This window comes from Eriocheir sinensis, unplaced genomic scaffold (assembly GCF_024679095.1).
Source record: "Eriocheir sinensis breed Jianghai 21 unplaced genomic scaffold, ASM2467909v1 Scaffold582, whole genome shotgun sequence".
Taxonomy (NCBI): domain Eukaryota; kingdom Metazoa; phylum Arthropoda; class Malacostraca; order Decapoda; family Varunidae; genus Eriocheir; species Eriocheir sinensis.
In genome coordinates, this window is record NW_026111923.1 from 112977 (window position 1) to 128583 (window position 15607).

At 41.9% G+C, this 15607-nt stretch overlaps 1 protein-coding gene across 6 annotated transcripts in view; it reads right to left on the reverse strand.

Annotated features, from left to right (window-relative positions):
* LOC126993198 (disks large homolog 4-like) overlaps positions 1 to 15607 on the reverse strand; it is a 93235-nt gene that overhangs the window by 57542 nt on the left and 20086 nt on the right. For all 6 annotated transcript variants that reach the window (XM_050852059.1, XM_050852060.1, XM_050852064.1 and 3 more), the window contains 5 exons: positions 14728 to 14834; positions 12956 to 13127; positions 11617 to 11838; positions 8166 to 8346; positions 1659 to 1731 (listed from right to left, as the gene is read on the reverse strand). In XM_050852059.1, the coding sequence (XP_050708016.1) occupies positions 1659 to 1731; positions 8166 to 8346; positions 11617 to 11838; positions 12956 to 13127; positions 14728 to 14834 (755 nt within the window). The remainder of the gene's footprint in view (positions 1 to 1658; positions 1732 to 8165; positions 8347 to 11616; positions 11839 to 12955; positions 13128 to 14727; positions 14835 to 15607) is intronic.

Consider the following 15607-nt stretch of genomic DNA (forward strand, 5'->3'; position numbering starts at 1 on the left):
TAACTCCTGAGTACTATTCAGTCACGTACAAATACTTTATGTATCTTTTTCTTTAAAACTTGCCATACAGTCCAGGGCCTAGGCTATCTTGTCTTATTTACTTTCATGCAAAACATATTTATATATTTTTTTAAATACATAATCCCTCAGTCCGTAATGCGTTCCTAAAAATAAATAAAAAAAAAAAAATAAATAAATAAAAAAAAAAAACCATGTACAAGTATAATGTTCAAAGTATGCGGTAAAAGGGGAAGATAAAATGTCTCAACACGCAGCTCAAGAGACACACAATCTCAAGTAGGTGACACTAACAGCTAGCACCCTCCTGCACTTGTACCTGAACTATGGGGGTTATGCGACGTGGGGTGTTGGGAAGGGGGGGGGGGGGGGAAATAAGACTGTCACGGCAGTTCCCGATTCATCACCCCTGCATTATAATTATCGCTTCAACGAGTGGAGACTGTGGAGTGAGTAGTCAGTGTCCGTGTATTTTATTACAAGAGTCAAAAGGCCGATGGTGTTGTAGACTTTGAGCCCCGTTATATGTATCCTCATCAGGCGTCTTAAACTACTGCTACTTTGCTAATGTGTCCCATGAAATACTACAATGACAAAACTGCCAAATGTCACAAGGTATTTTGTTATCTTTCACGTAGGATCCATATGCCGCTGGACTTATCAATGTATCACTACCCAACGAGCGTCATGAACTGAACCGGTTGCCTATATTGCCCTAAAAAACACTTAAGTGACCAGTACATACATTTTTTCGAGCCACTACAAACTTTTATCTTACACGTCCAATATTTACGAGAACACCAATTTGCATGCCGCCAACCATATCAAAGCATCTGTAGTAGGTACATGGTATTACTAGGATAAACTGGTGTGTATATACATTCACGCTGAGCTAGGAAACAGAAAATACTGCGATACTCTTCCTGCCGTGGTGAATGACTTGCCCATACTCCATTAATCAGGCGTCACATAGGGCCAGTTTTACAGTTCCCCATGATGGGTTAGTAAGCTCCCAAACCAATACCAGAGCCTTCGAAATTTCCTTGTATAGTGTCTGGTGTTTATATTTAAGTTCACAAATTTGATGAAACTATACAGGAAAAGTCTTGTGTATTTAGTGTGGCATCGAAGACCTCACCGTTTTGGATTGTATGGGATTCTATAGTTTGGTTCGGGCTGTTACGAAGACACTGTGTTGGACTGTGAAATCGACTCATAATACCCCTCCTCCCTCCCTGCCTTGCGCCCCGTCCAGTGTTCCCTTTCCGCATCCCCCCAAACGGGTATTTCCTCCTTCCCATGCCGACGGAAAGTTGCAGGATTGATTAGCGATTATTGATTAGTGAGGGGAAGTAAAAGCCAACGAGGTAAGGTAGTATGTTCGCCAGTGGCACTATATAATAACACTAACGATACAATTTTGCAGTTGCATTTAACGCACACACGAAGAAAAAGGAGAAAACCCGTAACTGATTAATTAAATGCATTGCAAAACGGATTCATAGCAAAATATGGGGAAAAAAATCATGTGGTAAAATGAGTTGAAACACAGGGCAATGCGAGCTTGATGCAATCCCGTAAACAAGATATATAAAAGAGAACACACACACACACACACACACACACACAGTTTCACTTACCTGGATATGAGGTCGTCAGGCGTGGAGCGAGCGTCATTGAGGCTGGTGTCGTGGGGGGCTGGGGGCGGCGTGGCTGGGGGGCGGGGGGAGGGGGGGGACAGTTAGACAGGCACTCAGAAACATGTGGGGATCATCATACATGTTAGTTATGGAGGAGCACTGATCGCCTCAAGGCCGGCTGCCAAGAAGAGGCTCAGCTCTGTTAAAGGCACACACCCTACCTACACAAGGGCAGACACAGAGGTGGAAGTCCACAAAATTTCAATGTATCTGACTCAAATAGTGACTTCTTTATCGAGTTTTATCTTTGTCATAAAAATTTGGATTAGCTATTTAAGTGAATGCAGCAAGTAGCACAAAAGTGAGGCCAGGCAGCTCCTATCCACCCACGACTCACACAAAGTCTATTTTCATTGTTTCATAAACCACCAGCTGTGCCATACAATTTGGCCGCATACAATGTGATGATGATGATGATGATAAAATAATACTGATAGTACTAATAAGAACAAATATGAAGAAAAGTAAATGAAAATACAGCTGAGAAGCATATCAGGCCTCTTCCTTCTCTCACTGAATATATATATATATATATATATATATATATATATATATATATATATATATATATATATATATATATATATATATATATATATCCTGCATCTACCCTTGTAATGTTTATCCATTAGTCTACATCTATAGGCCATTACTTATTGTAAATGGTATTCTCTGACCATTATGCTTAGTGTGCTAAAGAAAGACTAAGCCTTGACTTTAGTGATGAGCAAGGTGATGGCAGCTACATGACTGGCATAATATTGCTACTTGGTTCATTTTCTAAAAGTGAACTGTGACAGTCAACAGTTATCTTCTTAATCAATCTTAAGCTGGTCAACAACTATCTACAAGAGCTAATCTAAATAAATATGCAAGCAAACACACTTCTTTTCCACACGAGGTTAAGAAAGATATTTTCAACTAATTACATTAGGTTCTGAGAGCAATAAACTTAGCAAGGATCAGGACATGGAGGAGGTGGCTAAGCAAACAGAGGAAGATTGAGATACTGGAAAGAAAAAGAATAATCTCAATCATGGAAGGCATAACTGTATCATATTTATATTACACATCAGGAAAGAAACATACATGAGAAATATTAGAATACTTTATCATTTTAAATTTTGAAGTAACACTATATTTTATATTACTCAAAAATTGTTTTCAGTGATATTTGTTTCAGTTTGTAACCATTAGCCAAAGAAATTCTGAATAAACAAATTTGTCATGTCTAGTTAATTATATTGTTTGGCACCACACATATGACCACTCATGAAATACAATGAAGAATGGTTAGGTGAAGGAAAAGCTAAGGAACCTCCAAATAACATGAGTACAGAGATCATCTGCTGTCCCTTGGAGCCTCTCTAAAGAGCAGTTTAGTGTTATAAAAATTCATATTATTCCAAACACAATGCTGTATAACTACAATTCATACTTCCAAGCCTTGTGGAAGTTTTGGTGCTTCTGATCAAAACTTCTAAGGTGATACAAAGAAGGAATCGAAGCTTGATTCAGATAACTAGCTTTGGAACAAGACCACATCCCTGTTCACAGTACTGTAATCCAGACAGGTATGCAGTTACAAGTTGTCTTTTACTTGAGAAATGAGGTCCTGGAACTTATAGATTTTTTGCTTTTTAAAGGTACATGAATAATTCCATCATCATTATTACTGGTTAGCACACACACGAGGTGCTTAGTGCTGGTTGATGCTGCCTCTGTTTTTGCTGCTTGATATAAGCATAACAAGAGAAATTAAAAAAGCCAGTAACATCATGTCTTGTTCCTAATAGCAGTATTGTCTAAGAGCCCCTGGTCCATGCATATGCATATAAAGACTTCTGGTAATATGTTCCACTATTTGAAAACTTAAATATATCTCTGGGGTAGAGAAATGCACAGTGAATGTGCTCTTCATCTATGGGAGTGAATTAATTGAGCCAAACATATTTGGACTTTGAGAAGAGTAACAGAAATGGTGGGGCTGGTGAGGAGTAGAGAACATGTCAAACTGTTGATTTAACTTGCAGTATGATTGAGATAGTACAGGTACCACTTGTTACAGTAAGTAAAGCTTGTGCACAAGTCCTAGGAAATATAAAAGGATGGGAGTGCTGGTATAATTATGATCAGTTTCCTGGCAGGTAATTATCTTCTTAGAATGACCCTCATTTACCTTATTGAGATACACGGGACTTGAGCTATGCTCATAAGGTCCTGTTTTCACATATCTTATTATCAAGATTAGCTTTAAATTCATGAATATTTTTGGCTTGGACTATTTTCTTCTCAAGGTCATTCTAGATGTCAAAACATCTGGGGTACAGTGAACATAGTGGGGCTCTCTGAGACGAGAAGACCTGAGAATTCAGAGATCAATAGTGGGGCTTATACTGGGGCTACTACTGGTCAGGGTAGTGATGGTGTTTGTCTCAAAGGAGTAGCTATAGCCATTTCTAGTTGACTGCAGTCCTCTGTTGTTAGGGTTACCCCAGTTGATGAACGTATGATGTTGGTGAGCTTGAAACACACCTTGGCTTCATATCTCTTACTACAATGTATCCCCCTACCAAAATGTGTGAACTTAACCCGGTAGCAGCGACGGGCCAAATTTGTGCCATGATTTTAACCCCCCAAAATAGATGATACATAATCTGATCACGAATGCTTTGATATATATTATGAAATGGTTTGTGTGAGGGGTGATTTTTTCTCATTTTTCTCGCTTAGAGGGACCATTTAAGAATCATGATCCCCGCTGCTACTGGGTTAAAGAGAAAGACATGTTCTGTGCCAAGCTCGACTCTGTAGTCAACCAGTGCCCCCCATGTGACACATTATCTTGGTTGACTTTAATACAACTACTGGCACAGAGAGAGTTGGGTTCAAATTATTTGTTGGTTCCTTTGGCTCTGGCACCAGAAATGTAAGGAGTTCACTCCTGAACTTTGTAAAGTCCAGAGGCCTGGATTGCTGGTTCCTGATTCCAGAAAAGCAAGCCTCACTGCCAGACTTGGTATAGGAATCCTGGCAGTGTGGCAAAAGTGACTGATCACATCCTTGTTAGTACTCAATGGAGGATCCTTCGGAACTGTAGGATTTTCCGAGTGTTGAGTTCTTTACAACTGACCACAGACTTGTTATTGCAACACAGGATATGCATCAGGTCCGAGGAATTCTCAAGATACAGATGACAGAGGTTCCATCTTGAGACCAGGTGTGTGCTCAGGCATATGCAGTGGCAGTCTCATATCGATGTGTGGTGCTTGATACTCTAGAGGACCCTGGTGAGTTGTGGAATACCTTTAAGTGTTTAATTAACACTCAAAGCTGCTAAGGAGTGCATAGAAGAGTATCCAAAGTCTAAGAGTGGAGCTGCCTTGAGGGAGACGGTGGAGAATATAGAGGAGAATTGTGCTCCCAAGCCAGTTGGGGACTCGGGCTGATGCAGGACTCTGTCACAAAGGACTAGAACTCTTCTGAGGGATAAGGAGAGATATGTCAGAGGATGTCGAAGGCTGTCTCAATGCAAACTACCTTAGACCTGCCTTCAGAGCTCTGAAGAAAGTAAAGGTGGGTGCATATGATATAGCTGCATGTGGCTGCGGTGCTCATCTTCGATCCGTTGGCCCTTTGAGCCTGTGGAAGGTAAGAATCAGTTACCCCGGGACACAGCCCAATGTGAAATCCGGGATTGCCACAGATTACCTTCCCCAGGTTTTTCCAGTTACCCATTTCTCAACCAGCCCAAATAGGAGGATGAACAGCTGGGTGAGCTGTAAGCCAACTACCCGGGCCAGGATTTGAACCAGGCCTGCAGAGTAGTAGTCAGGAATGGTGAACAACAAGACCACAGAGGTGTGAAGAAGCTCTGCTTCAAATCCACATTTCAGACAAGTACTATCTGAATGGCTGATGGGCAGATAGTGTCAGATGTGGATGGGTACTGGGCTCATTGGGCCGATTACTTTGGGCAGTTGTACATGGCTGAGCCCCCAAGCAAACAGCTCCCTCTGGCTGTTTGCAGATGGTGACTGCTGATCCACCAACAGACAAAACTCCACCCTCTCTTGCAGAGGTGAGAGAGGCTGTAAGGGAGTTGAAGGATGGAAAGGCAGCTGGGATGTTATATGTATATTTTTTTATGTTCAGCCTATGGTGCCAATAGGCTTTTTTGAAGAGGCATGACGGTCAGCCCTAGCCCGTTATGGCACAGGCGAGTGTTTATAGAGGTGCCATCTTGCTTAGCTAATGCTGTCCCTTGCAGCTCATCTTTGATCCTCTTTTTAGGGAGAATCTTGAGTCTGGGTTGATAGGTGGTCTTCAGAACAGCATGTAGGTCATCTGAGGCCACTTGGTGGTGACTGAAAAATCCCAGCTTAACCCGGTAGCAGCGTCGGGCCAAATTTGTGGATTTACCGTGTAGCAGCGACGGGTCAAATTTGTGCCATGATATAAACCCCCCAAAATTGATGATACATAATCTGATCACAAATGCTTTGATATATATTATGAAATGGTTTGTGTGAGGGGTGATTTTTTCTCATTTTTCTCGCTTAGAGGGACCATTAAGAAACATGATCCCCGCTGCTACCGGGTTAAGGGAGCGTGGGGGGGATGAAAACCTGCATCCTCCTGGACACTGCGCCTGCATGCTAACCACTTAGCCAATGCAAATGCTGAAAGCTGGGGGTAAAGCCATGATCCAAGGGTTGCTTGCCACTGAGACTGAAGGTCTCCTGGGCTAAAACCAAGGTCCAGGCATTTGGAAGCTTGCTGGATGAGAGTTCAGTCTGTTCAAACCAGTGACTAATTCATGAAACTGAATCGAGGGCTGTTACCAGCTTAAGTTCGTGATTGCCAACTCTGGCTATGTAGGCACATGGCATAGTTTCCAGATGTTGATTCTGCTTATAAGGTTGTTTCTGTATGAGACAGTCCTAGGTAGAGACCAAGGGAATGCCAATGTAGCTCATAACTGGGGCAAGTTGATCAATCCTGCAAAGAGTACTTTAGAATGGGAAGGATAACCGCAAGGGGGCTCGCTCGGGGAAACATCAGGGAGGTAGGCAGTGGGTGAGTGAAGTGACACCCCCTGGCGTGTGCTCCCCATTAGTTAGTGGTTTGAAAGTTATATTTATGATGTCCCTCAGGCACCTTGTCTTACTCTATTTCTTATTGTGACCTCGTGTTTCTCTAGTGTCTCACACAAATAGGTAATTAATGTCAATCGTTTACACTTCCTTAATCACCTTGTGAACCACAAACAGATATCTTCTCTTTCCTCTCCTATAAAGTTAATAAACCTAATCTTTACCATTTTTGTTGTTGCCCCAAGAATCATTTGAATTATCTTAATATTTTTCTTTTTGCATGGAGACCACACCACCACTATATAATCTAATATGGGTTGAACTACTGCCACAATCAGCTTCATATCTTCATCCATGTAGTGGAATGTCACTCTAATGTTTGCAGAATGCTTATAGGTCTCTCTTATAATTTGCCTATTTTTTCGTCATGGGCTTTGTTGAATAGATGACTATATATTTTATAAATTCAATCTTGGGCTCTTGGGGACTTTGCTTAATTCCAGAACTTTGCATTTCTTAACATTAAATTACATTTTCCACTCTTGGCTCAAATTGTAAAATTTGCCAATGTCTTCCTTTATCCTTTTCAGCCTCTTCCTCCCCTACTCTTCCCATTACTTATGCATTATCTGCAAACAGACTATTGTAGCTATTCGTCTTTTTACTCAGGTCATTTAGGAAAATTAAAAATATTACTGGGGCCAACACTGATCCCCGTGGTACTCTGTTTGTTACTCTGCTGCACCCTGACATTTGATCCCTTATGGCCATCCTTATTTGGCTATCCCTAATATCAAGATGTTTCCCTTCAGTTCTGTAATGCTTTCCAGTTTCCAAAACCATGTATGTAGTATTTAATGTAAGCCTTTTTGATGTAAATACACACAGGAGGAGAAGCGGCCCAGTAGCCTTCATTCCTACCTCGGTTACCATCTTTTGTCTCACCCATGCACCTCATTCATCACTCACAGTTTGAGTTATCCAGATTATTTCTTCATTATTTTATACTCTATATCACTATGTAAGATTATATGACATATTAATGCCAATAATTTACACAACGAGTGAAAATAGGGTCAAAATAGGGGTTGTGTCCAACATCTTAAACCACTTTTTTCATTATAATTTCCCTCACATGTTTATGTATTCATATCTAATGAATTCACATCTAATGAGTGTTTTTGGTACCTATTACTTTACTTTAGCACTAGAGTAAATTTAAGATTTACTGGAACTTTGCTGCACTTGCCATAAATTTATATTAATAAGTAATTTTTAGCTATACCTACAATTAAATAAATTAATTTCATATATTATCATAACTGTAGAAAAGGGTTATGTAACAACTTACAGGGAGGAAGTGAGTGGTCGGGCTGGTGAGTGGGCTGTGAGGGAAGGGGTGACACTTCTGGGGTGGCATTGGTCTGGGAGGTGACCACCTTACCCAACACCAAGACCACACGGTCACTGGTGGACTTGAGGCAGGCAACTGCATCTTCGTGGGTGACATTCTCTAGGTTTACATCACCAGTCTGTTGAAAAATTGTCCAAATTAATCAAGGTTTAGAATGTAAATAACTATGTACATTATAGTAATGATTTCTCAGGTATAAGTAATTGCATATTGTTAAAAGATAGGTATTGATCTGTGCTGTGATCAGATTGTGTTGCAATACAATAAATGAATATGACCTATACTTTTAACCCTCTTGCACACCGTAAGTTTCCAATAAGTTTCTGTTCCACTCATCATGTATTTCTCAGGCCCGACCGGCCTTTTTTTGCCGCCGCGATACTCTACATTCCCGGACGTATTTTACCCTCACAGATATATGGTACCCCAATGAATTTGGTATCAATGGCTTCATAAAGACTTGTACTAGAACATGCACAAATAAAAATAGAGGAAAATAAACAATACAAACTCGTTTCAAGTCTCCGTATAGAGTATTGTAGACAATAAATCCTAAGTACCAACTCTTCCCAATTCGCTAGCTTGAAATTTTGTGGGCTGTCATCTCCGTGCAGTGGTTCGATTCTTGGCTGTGGTATAATCAACCTGTCTTCCTTTGATCCATCTTAACTATCATTATTAACTTCAGAACAAATCTTTCGTTTCGTCGTTACTTTCGCAGGCAGCGCCATGTCAATACAGGGCGACTGCTTTGTTTACGTTACGGATGTGGGAAACCGACCTTGGCCGTGTGTGACACACACCCGGAAAAGTTGGTGTTGCTGATTGCCCCTACTGCCATTGCAGTTGGAGGAAAAAGGCCCAGTGTGACACCAGGTTATGGACAACCGACAACTCGCTCCCAGTTGGGCGTACAGGCAACCGCAGTTCCCCGTAGCCCCAACGGTTGGAGGAAAACGGGCAGTGTGGCACCGCCTTAACCCGTGGGCTTCGGCTATGGGAAAGCTGAGAAGTGGCCGAGAAACGACAAAATTACACTGCATTTTGAGACTAAGAAAAGAGCATGGAACGTACATCAGAGTACTCCTCTCATAACCATAAAGCCATTAAAAATATTTACTAATACTCAAACTCCATTCTTTTTGGGTGGTGTTTGTTACAAAATAAAGTCTCGTGACACGTGGCATCTAGCCGAGAGTCGCTTGTTGTCTACTAAAGAGAGTTTGACAAGCGATTACTGTATGGATAGCTAATTCAGGATGACATGACCTTATAGCACCACCTATGACAATAAAAGCCCACCTCAAGATCACTCACCCACCACAATGACCTAGTGCATTTTTGGTGGGTTGCGGTATGCCACTACCGCCTACAGTTAGCTCGAATTAGGTGTTTTATGGCGAGCCCTTTTTAGGGTCCGCCGTCCCACAGCAACGACTCGTGAAAGCCATGAAAAGGGTCTGCCGACGTTCTTGGGTTAAGGCTGCTCATTGGGTGAGCGCCGTCGATGACGTCATCAGTCACAGCGAATCACAAGTGTGTTTTCAGAACTGCCAGCCAATCATAAGGCAGCCACCTTCAACTGCGGCTTCAAAATGACCCATTCTCACTTCTGATTTTCTTCCTTTTACCAAGGTACATATTTTGAGATAACAAGGGAGCAAAGTTGAAAAAGAAAGTCAGCTTCTCCACGGGTCGGAACCAATAAGCGCTTTATCAGTGTTTTCAATACCCCGAGTTTAGCGCTATACCTTCAGGACAAAGCAAGCACAAAACTCGGGAGGGTACTGTATAGTGTAGATTGTTTTCCGAAAAGCCTTTTCTTGATCCCCTGCCATGTGTGGTCACGTATTCTCTGCTTCAAGGGTAACCTTTGCCTAATATTTTTGTTAATCAATAATAAAGTCATTAAAATTGAATTTTTACCACTAACTGAGGTTACCATCTCTATTGTCTCTGGGCATCCTGTTTCATTTTCCATCATCCCTAAACATTTCAAATTCTTATTGTTTTGCCCCAGACTTTTCTTCCAACTTTTCTCACCAACGACTGTTGCTTAAATTACAGGCTCACGGAGTAGAGGGTAAAGTTTTGAACTGGGTCAAGGCGTGGCTTAGCAATAGGAAGCAAAGAGTGCAAATCAATGGTAAAAGATCTGACTGGGGATGTGTTAGGGTCCCACAAGGTTCGGTATTAGGTCCACTTTTGTTTATTATTTATATCAATGACTTAGACACAGGAATTAGTAGTGATGTTAGTAAATTTGCAGATGATACCAAGATCGGTAGAGTAATTGAGTCGGATCAGGACGCTAGTATTCTCCAAGGTGAACTCAACAGATTATATGACTGGGCGGATAAATGGCAGATGGAGTTCAATGTAGGGAAGTGCAGTATTCTGAGTGTAGGTAGGAACAACCCCTCACATAACTATTGCTTAAATGACACTCTCATAAGTAGGTCTGGGTAGAGGGATTTAGGGGTCTTAGTGAGCTCTGATCTCCGCCCAAGGGCACAATGCATTCAAGCTAGAAATCGAGCTAATAGGGTACTGGGATTTATTTCAAGGAGCGAAGCAACAGAAGCCCCAAGTCTTCCTCAAACTATATTTAGCATTAGTTAGACCTCATCTTGACTATGCGGTTCAGTTCTGGTCACCCTACTATAGAATGGATATCAAAATGTTAGAATCGGTGCAGAGGAGGATGACTAAGATGATTCAGGGGTTGAGAAACTTGCCATACGAGGAAAGACTCAAACAGTTAAACTTGCATTCTCTCGAAAGGCTAAGGGCGCGGAGACATGATCGAGGTTTATAAATGGATGAAGGGCTTTAATAAGGGAGACATTCATAAGGTTTTGTTGGTAAGAGAACCGGGTAGGACACGAAGTAACGGGTTTAAACTGGATAAATTCAGATTCAACAGGGACATAGGCAAAAATTGGTTTACTAATAGGGTGGTGGATGAGTGGAATAGGCTTAGTAGTCATGTGGTGAGTGCCAATACAATTGTCACATTAAAAAATAGACTAGATAAATTCATGGACAGCGATATTAGGTGGGGTTAGATACACGGGAGCTTAGGGTCAAAGGAGCTGTTTCAGACAGGCCTACTGCCTCTTGCAGACTCCTGCTCTTATGTTCTTATGTTCTTATGTTCTTATGTATGAGGCATGCAGCCTTGGTGGGTGCCATCAAGGAGAAGTTAAAGGTTGTAAAAACAAGGCTTCACTTCCACATGGCTGGTTATCAAAGCCACCATTAAGAGAACATGACTGACTTATGTGAGCCTTTCAAAATGAGTTGAGGGTAAAGATAATGAATGAAATTGAAAACATATTACATCAACTAAATTTTTAGTAAACTTGAACCCTTGAGTTCCACTTACAGGCGTGTCTCTCACAGCGATGAGCTTGTCTCCCACACAGACACGGCCATCCACGTGTGCTGCTCCCCCCTCCATGATCTTGGTGATGTAGATGCCATTGTCACCAGGAATGTGTTGATTACCAATACCACCAGCAATGCTGAATCCAAGGCCTTTGTTTCCTTTGATTAATTCCACTTCCATGAGGAGAACATTGGGGGGTCGTTTGCGGCGCTTCACACACTGAAAATAAAAATAAAAATGCATATACATACTACACACATCACCATGACCATTAATGGAAGCAACAGTGGCTGAAAATATATTTCAAAGTAACAATCTTGCAATAGAAATTTAATACAAAGGCCATGCTGCCAGTAAATTAAGTTCTGACAAAACAAAACATCGGCAAAAATTATTCAAAGCTGATCAAAGCTCTTGTGTAACACCATCCTCTCAAACACTTATTGGAACTTTTGGAATTTTTGTACACATTCATTCTGTCTATTATCTGCTGGTGCGATTTGGAACAGTCCATGAATAACAAACGTTTATCAGGTTATGACCAAACAGCTACAAGTAATATAAAGTGACACCATTAAAGATATGATAAACTGCTCTGTATATTCCATTAAGGTGTTCCTCTCAAGTCTCCCAGAACCATAACCAAAAGGCAAGCATGTTATCCCGGTAGCAGCGGGGATCATGTTTCTTAATGGTCCCTCCAAGCGAGGAAAATGAGAAAAAATCACCCTTCACACAAACCATTTCATAATATATATCAAAGCATTTGTGATCAGATTATGTATTATCTATTTTTTGGGGGTTTATATCACGGCACAAATTTGGCCCGTCACTGCTAAATGGTAAAGCCACAAATTTGGCCCGTCGCTGCTACACGGTAAAGCCACAAATTTAGCCCGTCGCTGCTACATGGTAAAGCCACAAATTTAGCCCGTCGCTGCTACACAGTAAAGCCACAAATTTGGCCTGTCGCTGCTACACGGTAAAGCCACAAATTTAGCCCGTCGCTGCAACACGGTAAAGCCACAAATTTAGCTAGTCGCTGCTACACGGTAAAGCCACAAATTTGGCCTGTCGCTGCTACACGGTAAAGCCACAAATTTAGCCTGTTGCTGCTACACGGTAAAGCCACAAATTTAGCTAGTCGCCGCTACACGGTAAAGCCACAAATTTGGCCTGTCGCTGCTACACAGTAAGGCCACAAATTTGTCCCGTCGCTGCTACATGGTAAAGCCACAAATTTGGCCCGTCGCTGCTACCGGGTTAATTGAGTTTCATACATTTAAAAAAAGATCAAGGAACAAGGTAAACACTGCAAACAGAGTAACAAACTAACCAAGTGAACAGTGTTGCCGGCCCGTTTGAGTGCGTCCACTGCCGTCGCATGAGGCACGTTGACCACACTCACGTCATTCACTGACACTATGACATCTGTTATCTGAAGACGACCATCTGTGGCCGCTGCACCACCAGCTATCAGCTTAGTGATGTAGATAGATGTGTCTGACCTGCAAAGTACAATAGGTATTACAATCTATTTTTTTTTTTTACAGTAGAGGAAGCAGCTTAAAAAAAAAAAAAAAAAAAAAAAAAAAAAAAAAACGCTGTTCGCTGCTCCCACAAAAAGCGCTTGGAGTGGCCAAAAGAGAGGTCAACTTCAGAAGGAGAGGTGTCCTGATACCCTCCTCTTGAAAGAGTTAAAGTCGTAAGCAGAAGGAAATACAGATGAAGGAAGATTGTTCCAGAGTTTACCTGCGTGAGGGATCAAAGAGTTAAGATGCTGGTTAACTCAAAGTGTAAGGGATTTGGACAGTAAAGGGATGAGCTTGAATAGAAAGTCGCATGTGGCGAGGCCGCGGGAGGGGGGAGGCATGCACTCTCCTCTGTGTGTGTGTGTGTGTGTGTGTGCGCGAAAGCACGAGAGAGAGAGAGAGAGAGAGAGAGAGAGAGAGAGAGAGAGAGAGAGAGAGAGAGAGAAAGCATATTAATAAGGTATAAAGAAACGCAACAATTCTTCAATTGCTCGATATTAGAAGTCCATTAACCACTCATGTGAATTCGTCTCTCTCTCTCTCTCTCTCTCTCTCTCTCTCTCTCTCTCTCTCTTTGCCTTTGCTGTTTACCCCACGCGGCTGCAAGCAAAGGGAAAATCATGCCAGCTGGTCCTTCATCAAAAGCTAGATGCAAATGGGAAAATACGAAGATCATTTGGAGTTCTGAAAATGACATGCTATTTGTGTATCACAGTTTCAGTTGAAGAAATATAATAACAGAAGTCCAACAAATGTTCGAGGTTGAGAATAAGGGAGGAATGTATTGATTGCAAGGGGGAGGATGGACAAAATGTGCATTAATCTTATACACCCAATATCAAAAGATGCTCTAAAGAGGAGAATGAGATGCATATATGAAATAGAAAATTTGGGTGTACAGTAACATCCTGTCCCAGAAATTAGGTGATATGAAGTCTGAAAATTTACACCAATTATAATTAGCCTCACCATATGTCTTCCAGTTTTTGTTTTTTCATTTTTCTATTGGTTATAAGATGGAGAGAAAGGAAAGATAGAAGGAGGTAGGATGATAAGGAGGAGAAACAATAATAAACGGAGATGAATGAGGAGGAACCGAAGGAAGGGAGACAGAGAACAGTAAAATAGAAGGGGATAGGATGATAAACGAGGAGAAACAATGATAAACGGAGATGAAAGAGGAAAAACCGAAGGAAGGGAAATAAAGAGAAAGGGAAGACAGAAGGAGGGACGATGATAAACGAGGATAAACAAGGATAAACGGAAGGATATAAAGAAAACGATAAAATAGAAGGAGGGACGATGATAAACGGAGATGAAAGAGGAGGAACCGAAGGGAAGGGAGGGAGACAGAGATAGGTAAGATAGAAATAAAACCGGAAGCAAGAGGGTGGTCCAAGGAGACGGAGGGGGGAGGGGGAGTGAGAGCAAGGAGAAGAGAATCAAAATATAAAAGATAAATGCTGAACCTCCATACCCGATGTGAGGATTGGAGACGGAGGCGGAGGGGGAAGGGGGAGTTGAGGGCAAGGAGAAGAGACTCAAAATATAAAAGATAAATGCTGAACGTCCATACCCGATGTGAGGATTGTCTGTGCCGCCGGCGATGCTGAAGCCGAGCCCCTGGTTGCCCCTCTCCAGGATGATGTCTTCCGTCTCCCACTCGTCCTGCCCGCCATTTATCTGCCGGGAGAAAAAGGCGGTGTGAGTTATGATGCTGCAAGAGGAGGAGGAAAAAGGGTAAAGCAGAGTTGATTCCCTGCTGCCGCAAACACACACACACACACACACAATGCAGTAGAATGTTGCGGGCGTTTTTTTCATGGTTTGACGCCCCTTGCCGTAAACGTGTCTCTCTCTCTCTCTCACAAGATAGACAAACAAAATAAGCATATCTATATCAAATAAGCCCCGGCAAACAGAGGGCCAATCAACAATTAATTACTAATAAGATAATACAAAGAAACATCCACTTAGATTCAAATGAACATACGAGGGTATTACCTACAGACCGAGGGTGAATAATAAATGCATACTTTGCACACTGACAGTTGGCCAATTACCCTAAAACTATATGGAGTTCAGTATCCGGGGTTTCATTAGTCAGTTTCTAGCGACCCGAGTGAACCAATATACCACACGGATACAACCTGAGGGGGAGGGCAGCGCTGCAATGCCTCCGAGTACAATTACCATGCATTATCTTGAACGTGAGGGGGTGGGGGGGGTGGAGAGAGAGAGAGAGAGAGAGAGAGAGAGAGAGAGAGAGAGAGAGAATGGAAAGAGGAAAATCAACAACATATTCGTATCATCATTTTACGCAACTACAGAGCGGAGTTTCGAGAGAGAGAGAGAGAGAGAGAGAGAGAGAGAGAGAGAGAGAGAGAGAGAGAGAGAGAGAGAGAGAGAGAGAGAGGAAAGTCAACAACATATTCATATCATCATTATACGCAATT